Genomic DNA, 20,884 nt, shown 5'->3' on the forward strand with positions numbered 1-20,884 from the left:
GGCCTCTAATGATTCTCATGCATATCTAATGCGACACCTTCCTCAAGGTCCATTCTCTCCTTTACGTTGCTCCGGTTCGTAAAAAAAAAAAGGCAAAACTGAGGCGGGCAAACAATTCAATTCGGCGACCGCCCGGCCGCAGATTATCATATAGATCGCTATAGAGTTCCTGCTCGTCCTACCTGGAAGGTCACAGCCCAGAATCTCCACTCTCATGCCAATCCCCGCCGGAGACCAGCGCTCCGGGTAGATCCGGACGTACTGGGCCACCGTCTCCTCGAAGTGGCGCAGCTCCGGGGTGTCGTAGTGGGTGTTTCCTTCGAAAACCTGCGCGAAGAAAGAAGTTTTTTCTTCAGCGACGTCCTCAGGCACGAACAACATCAACAACAACCCACCCACCTTCGGCAGGCTGGTCTTGCTGTCCATGATGAAGTTCCAGTCCTTGGCGTTGACGCTGTGGGCCACCTTGTACTTCCTGACGAAGGCCCGGTTGTTGTCGGCAGTGGCGCCGCCGGCCGCGTCCCCGCCGCGGGCGCCCTGGGTGATCACCCCGCGCACCGTCTTGGCCACGCCCAGATCCACCTGTGGCCCGAGCACAACAGTTACCGCCTCGTTACAACCCGACTTGACACGTCATAAAAAACCCAACCCCCCCCCTCCCCAAAAAACAAACACATCGCAGGTAACAGCGTTTACAGTCGTGCCTTGCGGGAGCCCAGCTTTTGATCTCCTGTGCTAAAACATATGCTGCTGGTAATTGAGCGAATAACAGATGCTGGAAGAGCCGTCTTTAATATTCAGGGAAGGTGAAATACCGTAAAAAAAAGTTTAAGGTCACGGGGCTGCCAATAAATGCTCTTACAAAGGGACCTACCATTGATTTTTTTTTTCTCGCCCCATTTAGCACTCGTCGATTTATCGACTGCAACATTTTCCCACTGCAGGTAAACACTTGCGCTCTTGCGGTTGGTTCCCCTGTGGAGCGTCACATTTAAAAAGTGGAAAACCATGACGTGAAACCAAGAGTTTTCCAGTGTCCAGAAGATATGGGAACCCAAACAGCGAGAGAAAAATGTAACAACCATTCTTGACGGCAAACAACATCAAAATGCAGATTTATCGCAAAATGCTTTGTACCTCCATCCTCATCAAAGTGGGGTCTCGCCGGACGAGAATTTACGAATTACAGCTCATGCGCTTTACACCACTCAATGGAAACATCTGCAAATCGCAACTGTACTTTTTTGAAATGTTCGAAATATCGCTTTTATTTTGCTAACAACTGTCATGGAAACGCAGCTATCAACACCGTTGCCTTCTATAATTTTGTGGATGGAACGACCCCACGCAGAGACACAAAATGGCCGAACTTCCCCTCGATAAGAAACCCTCCTCGTTACCTGCAGCCACTCCTCGCCGGCTATCGGCTGAGTCGGTCCAGGGAACCAGCCGGAGCGGCTGGCCACCAGGCGGGCCGTGCCGGGGCTCCACACCACGTCCCTGCTGGAGGAGGCCAAGATCTGGGCGTCGGGCAGCAGGCCGGACATCATCCCCTGCAGCTCGGAACACTGGGCGTCTGGGGTGTGAAGGGGGTGAGAGTGTATGTGAGTAACTCGGCCTTTGGAGTCACTGTTCAGCACGTTTTCAGTACAGAGGAAAATAGAAATGTAGAAAATAACATTGGCTGTTGTTATTAAATATGTTACGGTTCAATGATGGCTCATTGGTAAGAACTATGACTGACTACAGTTTGGTTGTGCTGCAGTTAAAAATATAAAAATACTGCAGACCTCTGACCAGTCCAGTCCAGATGATTCAAAATTTTTCCTTTTTTGCAAATTTATCAGCAAATGTTTTGTTTCGTTCATGGCAAAAAACTTGGTACATTTCAGAACCTGTACTTTCTTACTTTTACTTGAGTAATGGAGTTGAATCAGTACTTTTACCAGAGTATGTTTTTTGACACAAGTACCCGTACTTTTGCCTATGTACAGAATGTGAATACTTTTTGCCACCTCTGGCGATTGGAGCGCAATAAGCGAGACAAAGGTGATGCCGAGTTTTGACGCGCGTCCCTGCTTTGTACTCAGATTGATTCTGCCCCTGCCGTCTTTATATTCTCCTCAGGCGGAAGTACATCGACCGAGCTGGCGGCGGTGACGGCAGGATGAAACTCAATCGGGCGCCGACGAGTGAGCGGCATTGAAAGCGACTCTGAGGATTTAGAGTCTGTTGAAGGCGGCGGCGAGGGGGGAGCAGGAAGTGGCAGGCAGCAGCGGTCCGGAGGAGGTGGGGTGCCGGGGGGTTATGCGGGAGACGTTAGCAGTGCTGACGGTTTAAGAGGAGCGGCGGATCAAACTTTCATGCTGTTATGTCACGGCGGCGAGGAAGCGGCGGCGAGGGGGGGGATGTGAATAATAGATCGAGAGAAGCATCAGGAAGCGCCTGTGTACGATTCAAAGCGCGCTTTTTGAGGTCAGGAGCTATATTAAGAAAAAAGAAGAAAAAAAAAAGAAGGAAAAACGCTGCTGCGAGTCTGTGTGTGTGTGTGTGTGTGTGTACCTGTGGTGTAAGAGATAATAGCTACTTCAATAGCGGCTGTCGAGGCCGAGGAGAATCACTGTTCCCGACGTAAGAGCCGAGGACGGCGACGGCGGGGGTGGCGGCGGGGGGGGGGGATGAATGATTGAGCCGCCGATGTGCTGAAGCTAACGGAGGGACACGTCGGCGAGGGTTGTCTGAAACGGTGAGGAGGCGGGAGTGCTGGGGGAGGGGGAGGAGGGCGGCGGAGGGGGACTCGAGAGAGGGATACGACACTGGAAGGAAGAGGAGAGTAAAAGTTTCCTGCAATTATCCAGGGGCTTCCTATGTTTAACAGATAGCCGTGTGTGTGTGTGTGTGTGTGTGTGTGTGTGTGTGTGTGTGTGTGTGTGTGTGTGGGGGTGATATTATGATATTATTGTTTTTAATGACGCTGAGGTAGAAGGGTTGAGTTGGTGCAACTGCACTTGTTTTTGCGATCTCGAAGACGTTTTGCCTCTCATTCAAAAGGCTTCTTCAGTTCTAAAAAAGGTGTCAGAGAGTTCCAGGTATTTAACCACCAGGAGACGTGGGTGGGGCTAAAGCTGATGGTACATACTATTAGCAAGTTGTTGATTTCTCAACAAAAGGTGTTGATTATCAATGAGCTGTTGATCCTGCTAATAGAGTGAGCCTCGTGACAGTCGTTATTCTGACGACTCACTTAATGTGCCTCCTACTTCTGACCTGCCATCGCGTGAGTCGTTCCCTTTCCTCAAGGAGTTTGGATGAGAGGTGAAACGTCTTCAAGATCACAAAGTCCAGTTGCCCTAACTCAACCCTTCTACCTTAAGATGACCTGGATGACTGCAAACCTTCACAGACTTTACTGACGTTACAATTAGCCGCCGGCAAGCCATGTGGGGGCGTTCGATTCGGATCCCCAAATTACCACAAAGGGTCTGAGACTCAGGGCCTGATGATGAGTCTGCTTTGCGCTATGCTAGCAAGTGTCAATTTGTCGAGCTAGCGCAGCGACAAACACAATGTTTATTGAGTTTGTGACCATAGGGCCCGACGCGGCACGCGAGACGCGAGACGATGGGATAGAGGCAGGGAAGCCGGGTCGTCGTCGCCCCCTGCTGGTGATGAGGCTAACACCCACGACTACCAGAAATATTTGCGTTTCTGGTAGGCTACTATTACGGTACCTGTAATTTGGCATCCGTACAGTTCGAAGCGCAGGGCGATGCCGTTCCTCCAGCTCTGGGGCCGGATCCGCACAAAGCGGGCCAGGACGAGCTGCGGGACGCGGTTCAGTACCACCTCGGTGGGGTCGGTGTTGGCGTGGAAAATCTGGAGGCAGAGGAAGAGGAGAAGAAAAAGAAAGAGCGGTTACATTCCTGAGTGGCGTTGGAGCGTCTGTGTCTTATCTCTCTTTCACACGCGCGCACACACACACACACACACACACACACACACACACACACACGCACACACACACACACACACACACACACACACACACACACACACACACACACAGGAACAGTGGCAGCCCGGACAAGGCAGAGACAACCCAAACATGGATCCGATGTCACCGCCCCAGCTGTCCAAGTGTTTTGGGGTCAGGAGGTCGACGCCGAGAGGCTGGGAAACTGAGCGATAGATGAGTCTCTCTCTCTCGTTCTCTCTCTCTCGCTCTCTCTCTCTCTCTCTCTTTACTTTGCCGCCTAACTACCGCACACCTCAACGCTGGTGGCCTCGGGACGCCGCAGGAGACGTGACCTGACAACACCCAGCAACGCCATTGGCCTCGTCCCGGCGCAGGAAGCCCAGCCCGGCGGGTTGGCAGGACGTGAGGGGAAATCCACTTCCTCAGAAGCCCCTTTTCCTTCCGCTCGTTGCGAGCGGGGAGGCGGGGATCAGAGGGCAGATGTGAGCACGGTGGTCGGACAGTCTCGGATGGTCGGTGTGTGGGGGCGACGGACGGGGAGCTTCTTGCCGCGCTTTTTGTGGCGAACCACAAAAAAAGAAACGCAACAAAACATAAAACAAACGCCCCCTTTGCAATTACTCCTCCGCCAAACGTTCCCAAACGCTCTCTTGGCAGAATTCCTGGCCACGCCCCCCTCGCAGTCTCCTTTCATTTCCATCCCCCGCTCATTCCTCGGAAACCAACCCCCTGTTTGATATCTCGGCCCCTCCTCCCCTCGCCGTCGCCACCGCCTTCTGGTCTGCTACGCAACCGCACGCACACCAGCACAAGGAAGCAAGCGTCTTTCATCTGGGGGAGGAGACGGTTGTCAGTCACCTCGACGGGCCGGCGGTCCGACTGGCAGGGAAGCGGCACCGGCGGCAAATTCAAGAACAAAGACGCCTTCCCCCCCAAAAAAAAAGATCCGTACATGATTTCTCTTTTAATCCGAGGCGAGGACGATCAAGGCATCGACTTAGCAATTCGATTCCCCTGCGATTTGGCAGAGTCGGGATTTTTTTCTCTCCAATTACAAAATTTGGAGAATACAACGTTCTGCCAGATTGGCACAAAGTGACCTTTGCAGAGTAAAAAGCGGCTGTCTGGCGTGAGCAGCCTTCCAAAAATATGCTAATTACGCGATATTCCCAGAGAATCCCGGTGGGGATTGGGAGTTGGAGCGGGAGCCGGGGTATGACTTTAACATCAGACTGGAGGGCGATTTGATTTGGGTGGGGGCGCGGTCTGATTTAATCAAGTGGAGCTGACACCAAGCGGACGGATGGAGCTGAAATCAGGCCAAACGGTGCAACAACCGTAAACGCTTTTCATTCAGGACATCGGAGAAGGAGTGAAGATGGTGAGGAGGAGGAGGAGGAGGAGGAGTACTGGGGGTCGGGGGTGCATAAAACAGCGGTGGGGTGTGACAGGATAGTGGAAACCAGATGAGGCGAGGGCGTGGGAGACGGCGGGAAGAATGTACGAAGGGAGCAGCGGCGGATTCATCGCTCCAAACAGGAAGTGCTTCGTGAGGCAGCAGCGGCCAAATTGACAGGAGGCGATCTGATCTGATCGGGGCCATTTGGGGAGGAACATCTCCAACTAAGTGAAAGTGACAAGATGGGGCCTGAAAAAAAGAAATTCTGTGGCAGTAAGTGGCTTGTTATGATGGGGAGGCCATTAGCCGCTTGCAATTTATTTTTTAATAAGAGAAAAATGTCGAAGCTCCGGAGGCCACAACAATCAGAGCGAGAGCAGGAGAGAAGAGCAGGAAAGGTCGGGGAAGCCTACTTCCTCTCATCCCCTTTTTGTCGGTGCACCTGAAAGCTCGACCCCTGACCCCCTCCCCCCACCACCTACACTTCCAAGGTTCAAAGGTTAACGACCCCGGGAAGCAGATGGTCGGCCATTGAACCGGTTTTAAGGGAGGGGGTTGGCCGTCGTCGTTGGCGATTCGCGAAAAAAACAAAAACAAAAAACAAAACCCCCATGGTCTCTAATCTGCCCGACGACAGGACGCTGCCCCCCACCTACCCTCCCTCTCTCCCCACACACACACACACACACACACACGCACACACGTGACCCCTGAATTATTCACGCTGCCGTGTTGTTGTGTCTCCCGGCGAAGAGGAGGAGGAGGAGGAGCTCATGAAATGGTAACGAAGACCTGCCTTCGTTTACACGTGTACGGCGGCTGCACTGCGACGGCCCGGAGGTGTGGGGGTGGTTGGAGAGGACTGGTGGCTGGGGGGGGCGGGGGGGGGCCTTAGGTGGACATTGGCGCGACGCCGTTGGGTGTTTAACTATTGACGATCTCGCCTGGGAAGGAGGTCAGTGCGAGGAGGAGGAGGAGGAGGAGGAGGAGAAAAACACCAACTTTCCAAGAGGGGTTTCTTCCTCTGGCTGGCTGTGTTGATTGATGGAAAATGATCTCGGGTTTGATTCATTCTCCTCCGCTCGGTTCTTTTTTTGGCCCAACACGCCCGTTTTTTTTCCTTTTTTTTTTGTACGCCCCTCCGCCAGTGTTTCGCCTCAAAGTTGACGGCGCCGCTGGGACTTTATCCGCCTTCCCTCTCACACTCCCTCCATTACACTTGTCATCCGCTCTGCTTCGCCCCTCTGTCCATCTTATTTTTCTTCCTGGCCGCTAACTGCAACTCCCCCGCTCGCTCTCCTGGCGACTCTCCCTCGAACGTCAGGAAATGGTTCCAGCTGGCCGGTCGACCCCCCCGCCCGCCACCTCCAGCTCCCCCACCCACGAAAAGACCGGTTTAGCTGACGACCGTCCTTCCACCTCGCCTTTTTTGGCCGCGCGAGTGTTACCAGATGTGTTTGTTTGCGCTGCTGTTTACCTCAGCGAGAAACACGCGCGCGACTCGTGTTTGCATTATGCATCGAGGCCGAGTACAGAATGAGCGGAAAAAACACACACAAAGAGGGACGGCGTGACGATGGAGGAATCGGGGCTGAAACGCTGCTTGTGCTTTTTTTTCGAGTTCGATTTTTTTGTATTTTTTCGTGAGTTTCTTTTCTGTGCGGGGGACAGATTTAGCACATTGTGGGTTTTTTTTCCCTGTAGTTTGTGTTGCAGAATCAGTTGATTTCTTCTTTTTGGGATAAAGTTCTTTTCCTTTTTCAAATGCAGCTGTATGTTGAAAAAACAGCATTCATTAAAAATCCAGCTCAGAATGATTTGGTCCCACGGTTGTTTTGCGATCAAAACTGGGCGTGCAGGGCCAACAGACACTGTGGCACTAACTCAGCCCTCCTGCTTGGTGGTGTGACCGGGGCGACTGCGATCTTTCTCCTCGACTTCACGACACAAAGAAGACGCCTCTCTCCGAGTTCCTTCCCTCGCGGCCTCCCATTCCCATTGAAATAATCTTTAGCGCGAGTTAAATCCTTTTGCTCGTTGCAAATGCGGCAAATGAGGACACAAATCCCGGGCCAGGGAAACAAAGGCGGTCGCGCAAGAAGTGCCAAGTCAGTCCCTTTTGTGTTTTGTTTCGTGGGGCCGCTCGTATCTTAGGTGCGCATGCGGCTCCGCAAAAAGCGCGCACCTATCGCGCGACGCTGCGGCCGCCGCATTAGCTCCCGGCTCGCCGCTAAATGACAATTAGAGGAGCTAAATCCCCCCCGTCATTACAGGAACCTCCTGGTGAGAGCTGAGCTCCGACCACTTAAGGGCTCTTTGGGAATCGTGAGGCGGCAACGGCGGAGGCGGCTCAGGAGTTTGCGAGGCGAGACTGAGGGATTAGCGGGCGAAGAAAGTTCCCCGGCAGCTGGTGGCGAAGGCCTGAGAGGAACCCGAGTGGTCGGGAGCTCAACAAAAATCCTTTTTCAAAAACCGATCTGGTTGAACTTGAAGCGGAGATCAGGGTGCAGCGATTTGTCACATCCAATCTGTGGGTTGCACCAAAAGAGAAGAAAATACGACGGGAACCTGAGCGTCTTTTCAGTTATGCGGTAAAGATGGAATGCTCAATAAATCTCAAAGCGACCGTACCAAACAAGCGGCAGGAAGGGACCCTGATCTTCAGGCTTCAGCCTGGGCAACGTTTCCAAAAAGAAAACGAAAACAAGACAACAAACTACCCCTTCACGTCTCTCGTCATAAACTGCAGTGCTTTTTAGCTTTCAAAACGACATCGAACACAGATTCCGCTGACGTCTATTGATCCTCCAGTGGGATGCTGTGCATCCCGGAGGCTAAAAAAAGAAGAAAAAAAAAACACCCAGCATTTTCACAGCAGCCGATTGTAGTACAAGCGTCTCCCACATGCACGTCGATGCGTCCGTCTGAGCTCGTGTCTGAAAGCGTTTTTTTTTTTCCAGACAGTGGTAGAGGAGTCAGATTACAGCAGACGGGGCCGCATCAAGTCCATGTCCGCCGACGTTCATCTCCAGACGGTGGGGATCAGCTGGGCAGGGGGTGGTTAAAGCAGGGGTCTGTGGATTTGTCTGGGCGGGTTGGTGTGTGTGTGTGTGTGTGTGTGTGTGTGTGCATCTGCCAGATGCAGGTTGGGGCCGTAAATTGCACAGATGTTGACTTTATTTTTTTTTTTAATTCTAAAAAACCTTCCACTCAATAATCTCCACATCAAACACCCCCCGCCGTTCCCACCCAAACCAATCATCGGCTGGCAAAGGATGGGTGGGGAAGGGGTTACATCCCAGTCCATCCCAGTTTACTGTGTAGGTGGATTAACAACAGCCCAACGCTATCCCCCCACCTTCCCTCAGCTCTTACATGCTAGAAATCCATGTTGACCTCAACCCAGTTATGAGTTTGTTTCAACCAGACGGGGGATTACCACACACACGCCGACAGCCAGCAGAACCAGCGCTTGGCCAAAAGGTCCCGGGTACGAACTGGTGGCGCGCGCAAACAAACAACGGGTGGGGGTTCAGGCAAAGCCTGGTGGAATGATTCCAACATCAGACGGGGGAGGGGAGCGTTTCCACGTCCGCCTGGTAAAGAGCCTTGCCTCGTTGTTGAGGTAAAGCTTCCAAGGCGATTGGTTGAACCAGGAATAATAAAACTCGTGATAAATAAACTACAGACTAATAACTGATAAACCACCAATCAATAAAACGAAATAAAACAATAAAACAATAACGACAGCGGCAGCTCACAACTCGTAGCTTCTCCTTCTTCTTAGCTTTGTAATTTTCTCAGACCTCTCTTGTAAGCCCCGCCTCTTCACCCACACAGGAAGCTGAGGAGTGATTGCGCGTGTGGCCAATTAGAAGAGATTAAAAGGACGCAGGATGAGCGAGATGGATGAGCGTGATTCCGGAGTTGAAATCGGAGCGATTTACCTGACAGGGAAGGTTGTCGCTCTTGGGAAATGATTTCGCAGTGGGTCTCTCACACACACTCACACACACCTGGTAGGGTTTCACAAGCGCAGCTGTGTGATGAAAGCGATTATGAGCAGCGAGCCGAGATAACGGACCACAGAGGACTCCATTGTTCTTGTTTATCAGCTCCCCTGCCCCTCTCCACCCACCCACCCTCCACCTCTATCTCTTCCTTCCTCTCATCACCCACTTCCCCACCTCATGACTGCATGACTCAGGTTCAGGAACACTGGCAGCAAGGCAGGAATGCGCGCAATTCGCCCGACGCAGGACACTGGCTGTCTTGTTGGCGAGAAGTGCAAACATTTTGTTGGACTCAACACGTACGCCGACAACACTCGATCCTCGGCACCTACCTTGTGGTTCTTGCCGTGCCGGTACACCATCCAGTCCTCGCCGTTGGTGCTGACCTCCAGCTTGAAGTTGGTGACGTAGTAAGACTTCTGCGTCTCCTTTGAGACGGCGCCCTGTGTGGCGATGCCCGTCAGGACTTTGAGGAACTGGAGGTCGACCTGACGGAGAGAACAGTGGTCACGTACCCTCAAGACGCAAAGCTTGCATGCCATGAGTCCCCTTTCTTTTCTTTTCTTTTTTTTTTTTCTTAAAGTACTTCGGTACAAATTGGGGAATTGGACTCAAGGCCTTTCTGGTCTGATGCACAACTCTGAGCCGGAATTAGAAAAGGATGGTTACGAGTGGTGGGGATGGAGTTGTAGGCGTCGATGGCTGCTTAAGATGAATGGTGGTCAGGTTCTGATGTAGATAACAGAGACGGAGCAGCTGCTGCCTCGATCTGTCACCCAGACAGCAGGGGGACGGACACCGACTGGGGCCTACTGCTGATGGAGCTTAGGTGCACGGTGTGTGTGCGTGTATGTGTGTGTGGGGTAAGACTGGCGGCAAAAGATCAATGGCGCGCTGTTCGAATGCATTCCTGAAGAGCACCTTCATCAATCAAGCCGGTCCTCTCAAGTACCCAGGCACGTGTTGTCTGTTGTGTGTGTGTGTGTGCGCTCTCTGTGTGCGTGTGTGTGTGCGCGTTCAACACAGGAAAGATTGAGCTCGCAGAAGCACTTCCTTATCATCGCCTCGCAGTTCCTGCCTTTCCCCCCTGCCTGCCTGTGTGTCCTGCTGCAACGCTGCCGCAACATTAATAAAGCGCCTCCGAGTCCACGAAGAGTCGAAGCAATTCCGTGTTCATATTTCTTCCGAGAGATGCAGATGATCGGTTTGGCAGCTTTGCAGGAAAACAAAAACAAAGAAAAAAAAATTCCCCGCGATATTAAAAGGAGCCGGCCGGGCCGCAATAAAAAAGTCTGGCCAACCTGGATGTACTCCTTGTTGCTGTCCTCCGAGGGCGTCCAGGCGTTGTCCTCGTTGTTGAGGCGGGCCTGTCGAGGCAGCCAGCGGCCGTCGTAGAAGGACGAGGAGGCGCTGATCTGGTCGTCGCTGATCTTCCCCGACTCCATGCCCAGCGGGATGCTGCAGCGGAGCGCTGGGAAAAAGAAGCGGGAAATTTCACGTGGTGACGACAATTGGGAAGAAAGCTGGAAAAAGCGGCAAAGCGTGGCAAGGTCAAGAGGAGCGAAAGACGGAAGAAGGGATGGAGATGAGCGGGAAGGGAACGATGGAAGACATGCCACAGACAGAGAGACGGACAGACGGTAAGAGAGAAAACCACATTAATGTTTTCGGCCACTCACGGTCGCTGACTTCCTTGCGCGTCATGTTGTAGCGGGCCGAGAAGCCGTCCTTGGCCACTGCCATGTCCGTGTGGAAGGAGAGGGACAGCAGGCCCGAGGACGACTGGATCTCCGGCGGGATCTTGGCGCCACAGTAGCGGCCGATGAGTGGAGCCACTGCGGAGGCATAAATCAAACTGATTTAATCGCGTTTGTTTTACTTTTTATTTTTTTTGCCGTGCCCCCGTCGCCGTTTGTAAGTAGTTCCATTTTTTTAAGCGCTTTTCACGGTGACACTGCAATAAAAAACAGCAACAACGGTACGCTTATGCTTTTATTCTTTTAAGGTCTCATTTTCTACCCATTTTTAGATCGTTATTTGTCTGCGCAGCGTCGTGATGATTAATCACCTAAAAAAAAAACTTGTAGAACTCCAAAAAACAGCATATTCACCCTTGTGTTTTACAGCCTCCAGCAAGCATCGTTACTTTGATTCAACTGACACAAGGGGGTGGGTGATGGGTGTTGCCAAAAATCTTGCAGAGGTGTTGCTGTTCTGTTACAAGAGGTTGCTTCCTCTTGTGACATCACAAGGGACACATAATGAGATGGACTTTTCTCATTGGCTGAATGGAGACACAGATTGTTGTCATGTGCTGAAGCACATCCAGAAAGAAAAGATTCCAGCCAATAACAAAAGAGTATATATTAAATGAAAGGGGTCCAAATTTTTAACCCGCGCCCCCCCCCGCCCCCCGCGCCCAAGCTTTTCTCTGTGCCAATGTCTTGTTTCCAAGAAAAAATTTCTTTCTAAGAGGTTCCAAGTGTTCATCTTGGCAACTATATTGGTGCCCCTGGTGGAACAATGTCCTCCTTGCAGTGGACCCACGCAATCAAGTTTAGCTCCCGTTGTGGTTGGACGGTTCTCCGTCCCTGCAGCCAACTAGTCTGGCAAACTTCTGAGCGGGGGGACACCAGTAACTCCCAGCGACTAGCTGCTCCGCTCCAATAAGTGTTGCCTAATGAGTCGCAGCACGCCGCCGCACTCCCCGCCATCCCCCCACATAACACCCCTTTCTCTCCCTCTTTTCCTTCCCCGTCCATCCCTCCATCTGCTGTGTGAGTGGCGGCCAGCAGGCCCAGCAGGGGGATTCTGGAATCCCTGCCTGAGCGCAAGCTGCACTGGGATCAGATAGACAGACAGACAGACACAATCCACCAGTTTGGATTGCGCCAGTCCCGGGAGTCCCTCCCCCTCTTCGCTAAACGCCAAATTCTTCACCTCCCCCCACCCCTCCCGCCTTTCGCCTCGTCTCGTCTCCCAGCAGCCCCGGGGACTCGCTCGCCTGAACTGGGTTACGCTTTTAATTTCCTCCTAATTCTCAACTTTTAAATGGTATAAATTGTTTTCAGCTATCAAAGCTCCCCAAATTCTGCCGCTATAATTGGAATTTTTAAATCCGCTTGGATCCCCCCCTTCTTCTCTTTCTTTTTTTTTTTAAAGTGACTGAAAATAGAATAATTAGAGCAAATCCTCAACGCTGAGCTTTATATTACCAAAAAAAAAACAAAAACGGTGGAAGTATGAAGGAGATTCGCGCAGCGAATCGCCCAACGTTGCTGCTGTTGCTGCCGAGATTTCGCACTTAGCCGGCTAACATCGCCCTGCAGCTGCTATCAAAGCCTCCGATAATATCCTGGAAATGCTTTCCTCAACGCGGCTGAAAGGGCTCGGCACCTCTGATTGGTCCGGTAGAGAGATACCCATCGTCGGAGGAAGGAAGCGCTCGGCGATAAGGAGGGAAGGACGGGCGAGGAGGCGAGGGACCATGGGAGAAAGAGCGCCAAGGGTGTTACGGCGTTTTGCGGCTGCCCTGTGCGAAATGCCGTTTCCTTCACGCGGCGCTAAAGGAATGCCGACATCAAAGAGGTGCCCGCTAGGGAAATGTCAGGAGTTGCGTGCAATTGCGCGTGTGAGCCCCACAGGCGCATGGGAGTTCAAAAAAGTGCTTCTAAGACCCTGTGTGCAAGCGATCCAAGAGGGAAGGAAAAATTTAAACCAATTCAAAGGATTGCCCAACGGATCGCCCAATGGATCGCCCAACAGATCAGCCAACGTGGCGACAGCGCTCACCTTGCGGCAGGCCATCCCACACGTCCAGCCAGTCGTACTTGCAGTCGCCCTCCCCCACCAGCAGGGGGTCGTTCTCCAGGTCGAAGGTTAGGAAGCGCAGGGTGATGTCCATGTGCGGCGGGGCGATGATCATGTAGGAGCACTCCAGGTTGTGGGGGTATTTGTCCGGGAAGCCTGGCGACTCGATCATTCCCGATGAGCTGGAGAAGTTGCGGAAGCAGAACTCGGATCCTGCGAGGAAATTAAAAAGGGAAAAAAAAGTCAGACGATAAAAGGATGCCGGGGAAGTAAACAAGCCATCGGTCATATTAGCAGAAAATGCAGGCGTGAGCAATCGATCACGCGCCGGTATCTCATCTGACTTGCAAGAGGGTGTTTTTTTTTTTTCCCAGGGAGTCGTTCATCACCGTGGAAACCGTTTGAGTTTACAGTAGCCAGAGTCGGGACACGCACAGTTTTCCCGATTAGCAGCGCGACTGGGCGTGTCTAATGCCACAACCAGAAAAAAGAGGCTAATCGCTCTGTTTTCCCACCCGAGGCATGAACGTTTCTCCTCGCCGGCTTCGCCTCTTCGTTCAAGGACAATAAAAAAAATATGACAACTACGCCGGGTGGGTGATACTTTTTTTGGGAAAAGTAGTTCCATTATCTCCGTCTGCCTCGCCGTTTGGCCTCCGTGGACTTGGCCGCGGTGTATATTATGCGGTTATATAACGCGGCGTTGTCCTCTGATGCCCACTTAGGCGGCGATGAAAGGGGGTAGCAGACTGACCCTCCCTTGCTCCATTATGCATTCAAAGCAAATATTCTAAAACACTCTTGAGCACCCCTCTTCCCTCAGACACGCACACACACACACACCCACCCACACCCACACACACACACACACGCACAGCACAAACGTTGTGTAATGGGTCTAAGTGGGCCCTTTGCGCCGGCTCCCTCATTAGCCATGCAGATTTATGCGCCCTGGGCGGCTCACCTTGAGCGGCGGCAGCTGTGCGGCTCAGATCATCTACCCATCAGCCACCGCTCGGCAGGGCCCCGCCGGTACGACTGAGTCACGGCCGAGTGTTTATGGTTCTGGCACATCAATGAGTTTCCCCGCGCTGCCATTCACAAACCCCGTCCGTCCGTCCGTCCGTCCGTATAAGCGTCCGTCCGGCTTAAAAACGTTTTTTTATCATCGACACGTTTAGCCCTCTCTCTATTTTTGCGATTGCCAAGAGGCGGGCAGTCATCCACCGCACAATAACGTTGCTAAGAGACGGCGAGATTTGCATCGGAAAAAATACGGTGGCGCAGGTGACCTTTTCAAATCGGTGGCGCTCCAATCTCTGACCCCGCCCACCCCCATCGGGCTGTTTGCAAATGCGCCTTGCGGCCACATTAAAGAGTATCGTACAAATGTCCCGATTTTGATCCCAATTCGACGTGACGGCTGGGGTGTTTCTTTGACAAGCGTGTCCATTCACTTTCACTGACAGAATTTCAGAACTTTTCCATGACTTTTAAGTGACCTAGCATGAAATTCACATGACCTTACGGCAAACCTACAAATACAGAATTTTTAAACACAGGTGAACCTTTGGTGACAATAATAAAACACGTAAAAAAAATTCAAAATACAGACTCAGTATTTTGGGTTGGTCTAAAGAAAAGCATTGGAGTTGGAGACTCGAGCCCACTTTGGGGTTGAACAACCAACAAATTCCGCTGGTTTGTAAAGGCGCACGATCAAATTTCTCCACTTTCCCAAAACTTCCACCACTTTCCCACATTTTCCACGGCCGCGAGGAACCCTGCTGGATCTCCGACGATGGTGGGTGGAAAGCGGTTATCTGCTCGCGAGCTGCCGCGCTCATGAGGAGCAAAACCAGCACATTTTCTAAATCAGGCAGCAACATTACGATGCGGTTCTGCGCTTGTGATAAATTGCCACTTTTACAGAGGAACATTTCCGGGGCCGCTACATCGTAAAAAAAAACAAACATGCTTGTAAACGCGGTCATGTGAGCGCCGCGAGAAAATGGATCTGTTGTTGCGGTGCCCCCACCCCATCCAGCATTTAAGGGCTCCGGAAAAGCAGATAGCAGCGGGGGGGGGGGGGGGGGGGGGGCCGTGGGAGGCGGCACTGCGCCGTGTCAGGGAGCTGCCGACTGGCTTTGATAAGCTTGTATATACATATACACATATATAAATATATATATTCATAAAGACGCAGACGCTCTCGCGCCGCATTCCTCGCGCCGCATTCCTCAGAGGCACCGGCCATGATTATCAGGCGAGCCCAGTAAAAGCGTTGGGGTCAGGCAGGTTGCTCGGTTCCCTCCCTTGTCTACACTTAGTTAATGGCGGTGAGCTGACCCCAATCAGCGTCGGAGGGGAGAGGGAGAGGGAAAAAAGGAAGAAAAAAAAAACGAGTGTTTTTGAACATCTCTCCGTCTCTCTCTCTCTCCTTCACTCTTTCGCCCACAACCTTTCCTGTTTTCCAGCAGCTTCCCATCTGTCTTGCTTCTCTTTACAGCCTTCCTTCGTTCTATTTTCATACCAATTATCTCGCATTTTCCCGCTCTTTGACACATTGCACATAGCTGTCGGTCCCTCTGTTTTTTTTTTCCTTTTCTTTCCTCCGCAAACCCGCAAGGATGCGCTGAAAATCTGCGAAAACATGAGGAAAAAAAAAAAAAAAAAAGACGGGGGAGGAGGGGGAGAAATCCCCCCCCCCCCCCCCCCCCCCCCTCTCCACCAAATGTTAAAAAGGCAACACTCTGCCTCTTGTGTCGTCTCCCACACACTGCAACATCAAAACACAACCGTGTATCATCTGGCTTCCTGCACGGAGCTTGCCCGCCTACACACACAGACAGACACACACACAGACAGACACACACACAAGGCTCTGAATGTTGAAATATGATAGTAATTTTCAGGCTAGCAACCACCCGCTATCTTTCTACCCCACTATACTGACCTCACTTTTCTGTGTTAAACATGTTTTTATGAGAGTGCCTGTGTGGGTCTGCGGTAAATGTGTGTGTGTGTGTGTGTGTGTGTGTGTGTGTGTGTGTGTGTGTGTGTGTTGGTAAATGAAAAGCGGCGCTCCAAGTCAAGCCGTACCGTCGCCGATCCATTAGAGCAGGAAGATGGATGCGATTGTGAGGCGCTAACAACGCGGTGGAGGGGGTGAATGATGCAGTATGCATGAGCCGCGCAGCCTTTGTGCGTGTGTTCCAGATTGCGCGCTTCCACTGAGTCACTTCGCTCGCTGTGAGTGTAAAGTGCGCTTTTCTCGCTGATTATTTTTGCCACGTGTCGACCAGTTGCTGTTATTCACATTTGTTCAATCTGTGATGATTTAGTCACTGGCTAAAAGGTTCTACCGAGCTAGCAAGCTAGCTAACATACTCCGAGCGCCAGAGCATTATGAGGTGTCAATAGCTGTGTTTCCATGACCCCTAGAATTGTGCAAAATCTAAATATTGCAATAAAAAACTGGTAAATGGAAACACCTAAACTTGAAAAAAAAAACCTCTCAAATACGGCTCAAAGGTTTTGATGCTCTCGTGAGGAGGTTTTTCAGACGTATCCATATAGAGGTGTATCGCAAAAGTGACTTTTTCGCATTTACACGTCACCGGACGTGGGTCACGTGACCAGTTCACTTCAAGTGAAAATGGCACGTTACGTTTGGGCAGAGGAGGAGACGGAATATTTTTTTTTACAAGTAAAGAGAGAAAACATTCTTGACAGCAAACAAAAGCAAACGTAACTCTCGTAAATCTCGGACGAAGTTTCATGCTAATTGTGGCTCGTGCGCTGCGCACCATTCAACGGACACACCTGCAAATCGCAATTGTACTTTGTTTAAATTTTAAAAAACGCCCCCTTTTTTTTGTTTTTTGTAAAAGACTGTAATGGAAAACGCAGCTTGATTTTGAATCATTTTCAATGTAGTTTGCCGTCGTCACTTTATGGCAATGTTGGACAAGTGCTCCTCTGTTGAGAGAGCAGTGACAGAAGTATTTGATATGGAACACACCCCGACTGTGTAGCTTTGACTGTAGTCCTTTTTATTAAGTCCCTCTCCTCTCCCTCTCTGTGTGTGTGTGTGTGTGTGTGTGTGTGTGTGTGTGTGTGTGTGTGTGACTGCTTCACAGTATGTGTCACACACTGACACACTGGCCTTGTTTCTTATTGGGTCATAGAGCGGCGCTGCCGAGTCCTTCTGGCGAGATGAAGTAGTGTGAGTGGTGGTGGTGGTGGTGTGTGTGTGTGTGTGTGTGTGTGTGTGTGTGTGTGTGTATGTGTGTGTGTGTGTGTGTGGGGGGGGTTATGGGCAAAAAAGAACACCTCCAATCTGAGCACAGCTTGACTCCGTCTCTCAACCAACGGGGGAAAAAAAAAACATTGCCTTCAAAAGAACTCGCGCGTCTCACGTATGCATGAGTGACCCCGCCTACCCCCCCCGCCAAGACCCCCACTTTCTTAGCGTTAACGCCCATTAGTTCCCAGTCTGTGAGCACAACGAAAACAAGTCGCGTGCAACCGTGCCCCCCCCGCCCATTGTCGCGTCTCCTCGCACGTGCTCATTGGCCGGCCGCCCCCCTGCGAGGGAAGCCAGAGCTTGACGCCCCTGGAGGGAGGAGGGAGAAGGTCGACGGGTTGCTGGGTAGAAACCGAGTTGGAAACCCCCCCCCCCCCACCTCCGGGCTGCTGCGGCTCCACATGTTTGTGTCGGAAAAGGAAAAGAAACCCCGCCCCTTCCTCCTCTGACTCCGGCTACGCTGACCCCCCCCCCCCCACGTACGTTCATTCACTCTTCCGACTCTCAGACTCCCGCCTCGTCCTCGCCTCGCCTGTCAACTCCCATGATGCTCTGCCGCCGGGGGTGGGGTTCCGAGCGAAGGCTGAACCCTCCTGGAGGGGGGGGGGGGGACATTCCCAGCATGCCATTGGCTGTCAGGGCGCCAAGATGCTGATTTGTCATTGTAAAAAAAGGTGCAGCGCTACGACTGGTTCACTTTTAAACACCGCTCCACCGCCGATTGGTTTATTTATGTGTGAGTTTCATTTCCAGTGGGTTAATTACTCACGTGGCGTTCGGGGGGCCCTGGAATCGGGCCGTGTTATTTTTTTTTTTTCGTTTGAACTTAGTCGGCGGCAGTGGAGGAAGGGGGTGCATTTGTGTGTGTGTGTGTGTGTGTGTGTGTGTGTGTGTGTGTGTGTGGGGGGTTAGTTGTGGAATCCAATCAGGGCGATAGCATCAGAAAAACACATTGGGGGGGGTCAATGTTATGACTGGCACTTGTGGGGGGGGAGGGGTTCAGCCCCAGGCTGGCCTGCGCTCTCGCCTTGACCCCACAGATGCCAAGGCAGCGGTCACGGCGGGGGGGCTAGAGGGCGGAGCCCAGACGATGCTCAACTCGGGATTGGCCGCCGACTGGCTAGTTAGCTAGGTAGCTAAGTCTTCCCCCTGTCGCCGTGGTAACAGGGGCTGGGAGTGCGTGAAGGATGACGGTGACGGTGATGGTGATGCGGCGGGGCGTCCCGAGGATGGTGGGCGGTCGTCTGTGGGGGGGGGGGCGCAAAGGGTTAAGCACGCATGAGCGGGAGCGAAGTAGGCCACAATAACAGCACAGGAGGAAGAGGAGGGGTTAAGGTGCACATGCTCGAGGGGTGGGGTGGGGTGGGGACGGGGGGGGGGGGGGGCGCTTGTTGTTTTCTTATATTTTGGCGAGGTGGGGGTGGGGAGCGGCTTCCCCACTCAGATGGCGCACAGAGAGGGCGAAGGAGCATCGGGAGAGGATTTGGAGTCAAAGGTCACTGTCTGCTATGGCTAGCTGGAAATAATTAGCCTCGGCTCTACTGTAGCTAGCCCCTCCCCCCAGACCCACCCCCTCCTCCACCCAAAAAAAACAAACACACACACACGTCGTCATGCACAAATTGCTCATCCACGTCCAAAATTCTGCACCCCCGAGAGTTGTTACAGTTGTTGCTTATGTAATAGGGTTGAATGAGCAAAACAAAAACAAGCGCGGGGCGTCATCAGCTCGCAGTGTGGAAAACAGGACAATCTCTGCTCTCCTTAGGCACACACACACACACACACAGACACGAACACTGTCTGACTTCGAGACACACTGTGGCGGGGTCAGCCTGCTTTGTAAGCACTACTGTCTGTTTTGGATGGGAAGGAAGCTGGAAACTCGCACGTACACACACACACACACACACACACACACACACACACACACACACACACACACACACACACAGCTGTGTGCCTCCTTGATTTCTATCTCAGCCAGGACACACCCTTTGAAAACACACACACACACACACACACACGCACGCACACACACACACACACACACACACACAAACACAGCGCACACCGCGGCACAGAGCCACAATCCCCTGGACCGCCCTGGCGCTTTGATACAGACTGAGGTGCAGTTTGCAAAATAACATTTTGTGCAAAATCAAAGCGAAAAAAAAAAAGTGACGAGGCGGCTAAAAGCGACCTAAAGCTAAGCTAAGCTAAGCTAAGTTAGCGGCTTCGTTTCCACTCCGGTAAACTGACAATTATTGGGATCTGCCGTCGAAAAGTTTAAAGGTGTTTTCTTTTTATGCCACTGCCTGTGTTTCCATCGCGGTGGTTCCCCAAAAAATAACTGCTGACGTTTGTTTACATTTGTTTGCTATCAAGAATGGTTGTTATATTTTTTTTCTTTGATTACTTGTAAAAAAATATTCCGTTTCCCCCTCCGTCCAAACATAACGCACTGCGAACAAAGTGTTTCCGTGACACTTTTGCAGTATACCTCCTGTCTGAAAAACCTCCTCATGAGAGCGTCGAAACCTTTTAGCCACGTTTGAGAGGTCTCCATTATGAATTTTTTGTTATCACGATATTTAGGTTTCGTGCAATTCTAGGGGTCATGGAAACGCAGCTACTGTTGTTGGTGGCTGTGACACCCCCCCGTCAAGTCCCCCCGGGCTCTGATGAGGCAGCGTGCAGCTGCTGGAAAGGCGCTAATTAACACGCAGCCTCAATCAGGTTTTGCCGTTCGGGCGCTCTCTGATTCATTTATTTATTTATTTATTTATTTTTCACCGGGGGCTCCAATCGTTTCTCCCCAGCACGTCTTACATGTGGCCGCCTCTGCATGCCGGTTGACAGACAGACAGACAGACAGACAGACAGGCTAACAGCGCTGCCCACGCCATGCTAGCCAGCGTGACACAGTCTCGCTTGCTAACCCCCCCCCTGCCCCTGAATCTACGCTGGGATCTCGTTACAGCCATGGCAACGGCTTCTCCTCATCCAGCAGCTTTCACTCTGCTGCCCTGTGTGTATGTGCGCGCGCGCGCGCGTGTGTGTGCGTGTGCGTGTGCGTGTGCGTGTGTGTGGGCGGGTTGCGCGCGCTTGTGCGAGACAGACGCAGGTCCGTGCCGTTAAATTGTCACCATTCAAACCTGTGGCCTTGGTAACGGAGCCGAACGTTTGGAGGGGAATCTGGGTCACGTGCATTTGGCGCTTTGAACAGGAAAAGAAAAAGAAATAAATCCATAAAAGAAGGAAAAAAAAGACGGAGAGAGATTCTCCTCAAAGATAGGAAGTGATGACTCAGTGCTCTCCTGCCCCGCTTGAGACGCTTGTACTTCACGCTTCACAAAGTGCGATATAACCTGGAC

At 51.9% G+C, this 20,884-nt stretch overlaps 1 protein-coding gene across 2 annotated transcripts in view; it reads right to left on the bottom strand.

The window, feature by feature from the left end:
• Positions 1-20,884, bottom strand: part of nrp2a (neuropilin 2a) — a 62,220-nt gene that overhangs the window by 22,985 nt on the left and 18,351 nt on the right. For both annotated transcript variants that reach the window (XM_076016683.1, XM_076016692.1), the window contains exons 4-11: positions 13,181-13,411; positions 11,068-11,223; positions 10,690-10,859; positions 9,721-9,876; positions 3,732-3,876; positions 1,401-1,576; positions 400-582; positions 183-327 (exon numbers count right to left, since the gene is read on the bottom strand). In XM_076016683.1, coding sequence (XP_075872798.1) covers positions 183-327; positions 400-582; positions 1,401-1,576; positions 3,732-3,876; positions 9,721-9,876; positions 10,690-10,859; positions 11,068-11,223; positions 13,181-13,411 — 1,362 coding nt within the window. The remainder of the gene's footprint in view (positions 1-182; positions 328-399; positions 583-1,400; positions 1,577-3,731; positions 3,877-9,720; positions 9,877-10,689; positions 10,860-11,067; positions 11,224-13,180; positions 13,412-20,884) is intronic.

This window comes from Nelusetta ayraudi, unplaced genomic scaffold (assembly GCF_046127955.1).
Source record: "Nelusetta ayraudi isolate G7.1 ecotype Tasmania unplaced genomic scaffold, CSIRO-AGI_Nayr_v1 ptg000006l, whole genome shotgun sequence".
In the NCBI taxonomy this organism is placed as follows: Eukaryota; Metazoa; Chordata; class Actinopteri; order Tetraodontiformes; family Monacanthidae; genus Nelusetta; species Nelusetta ayraudi.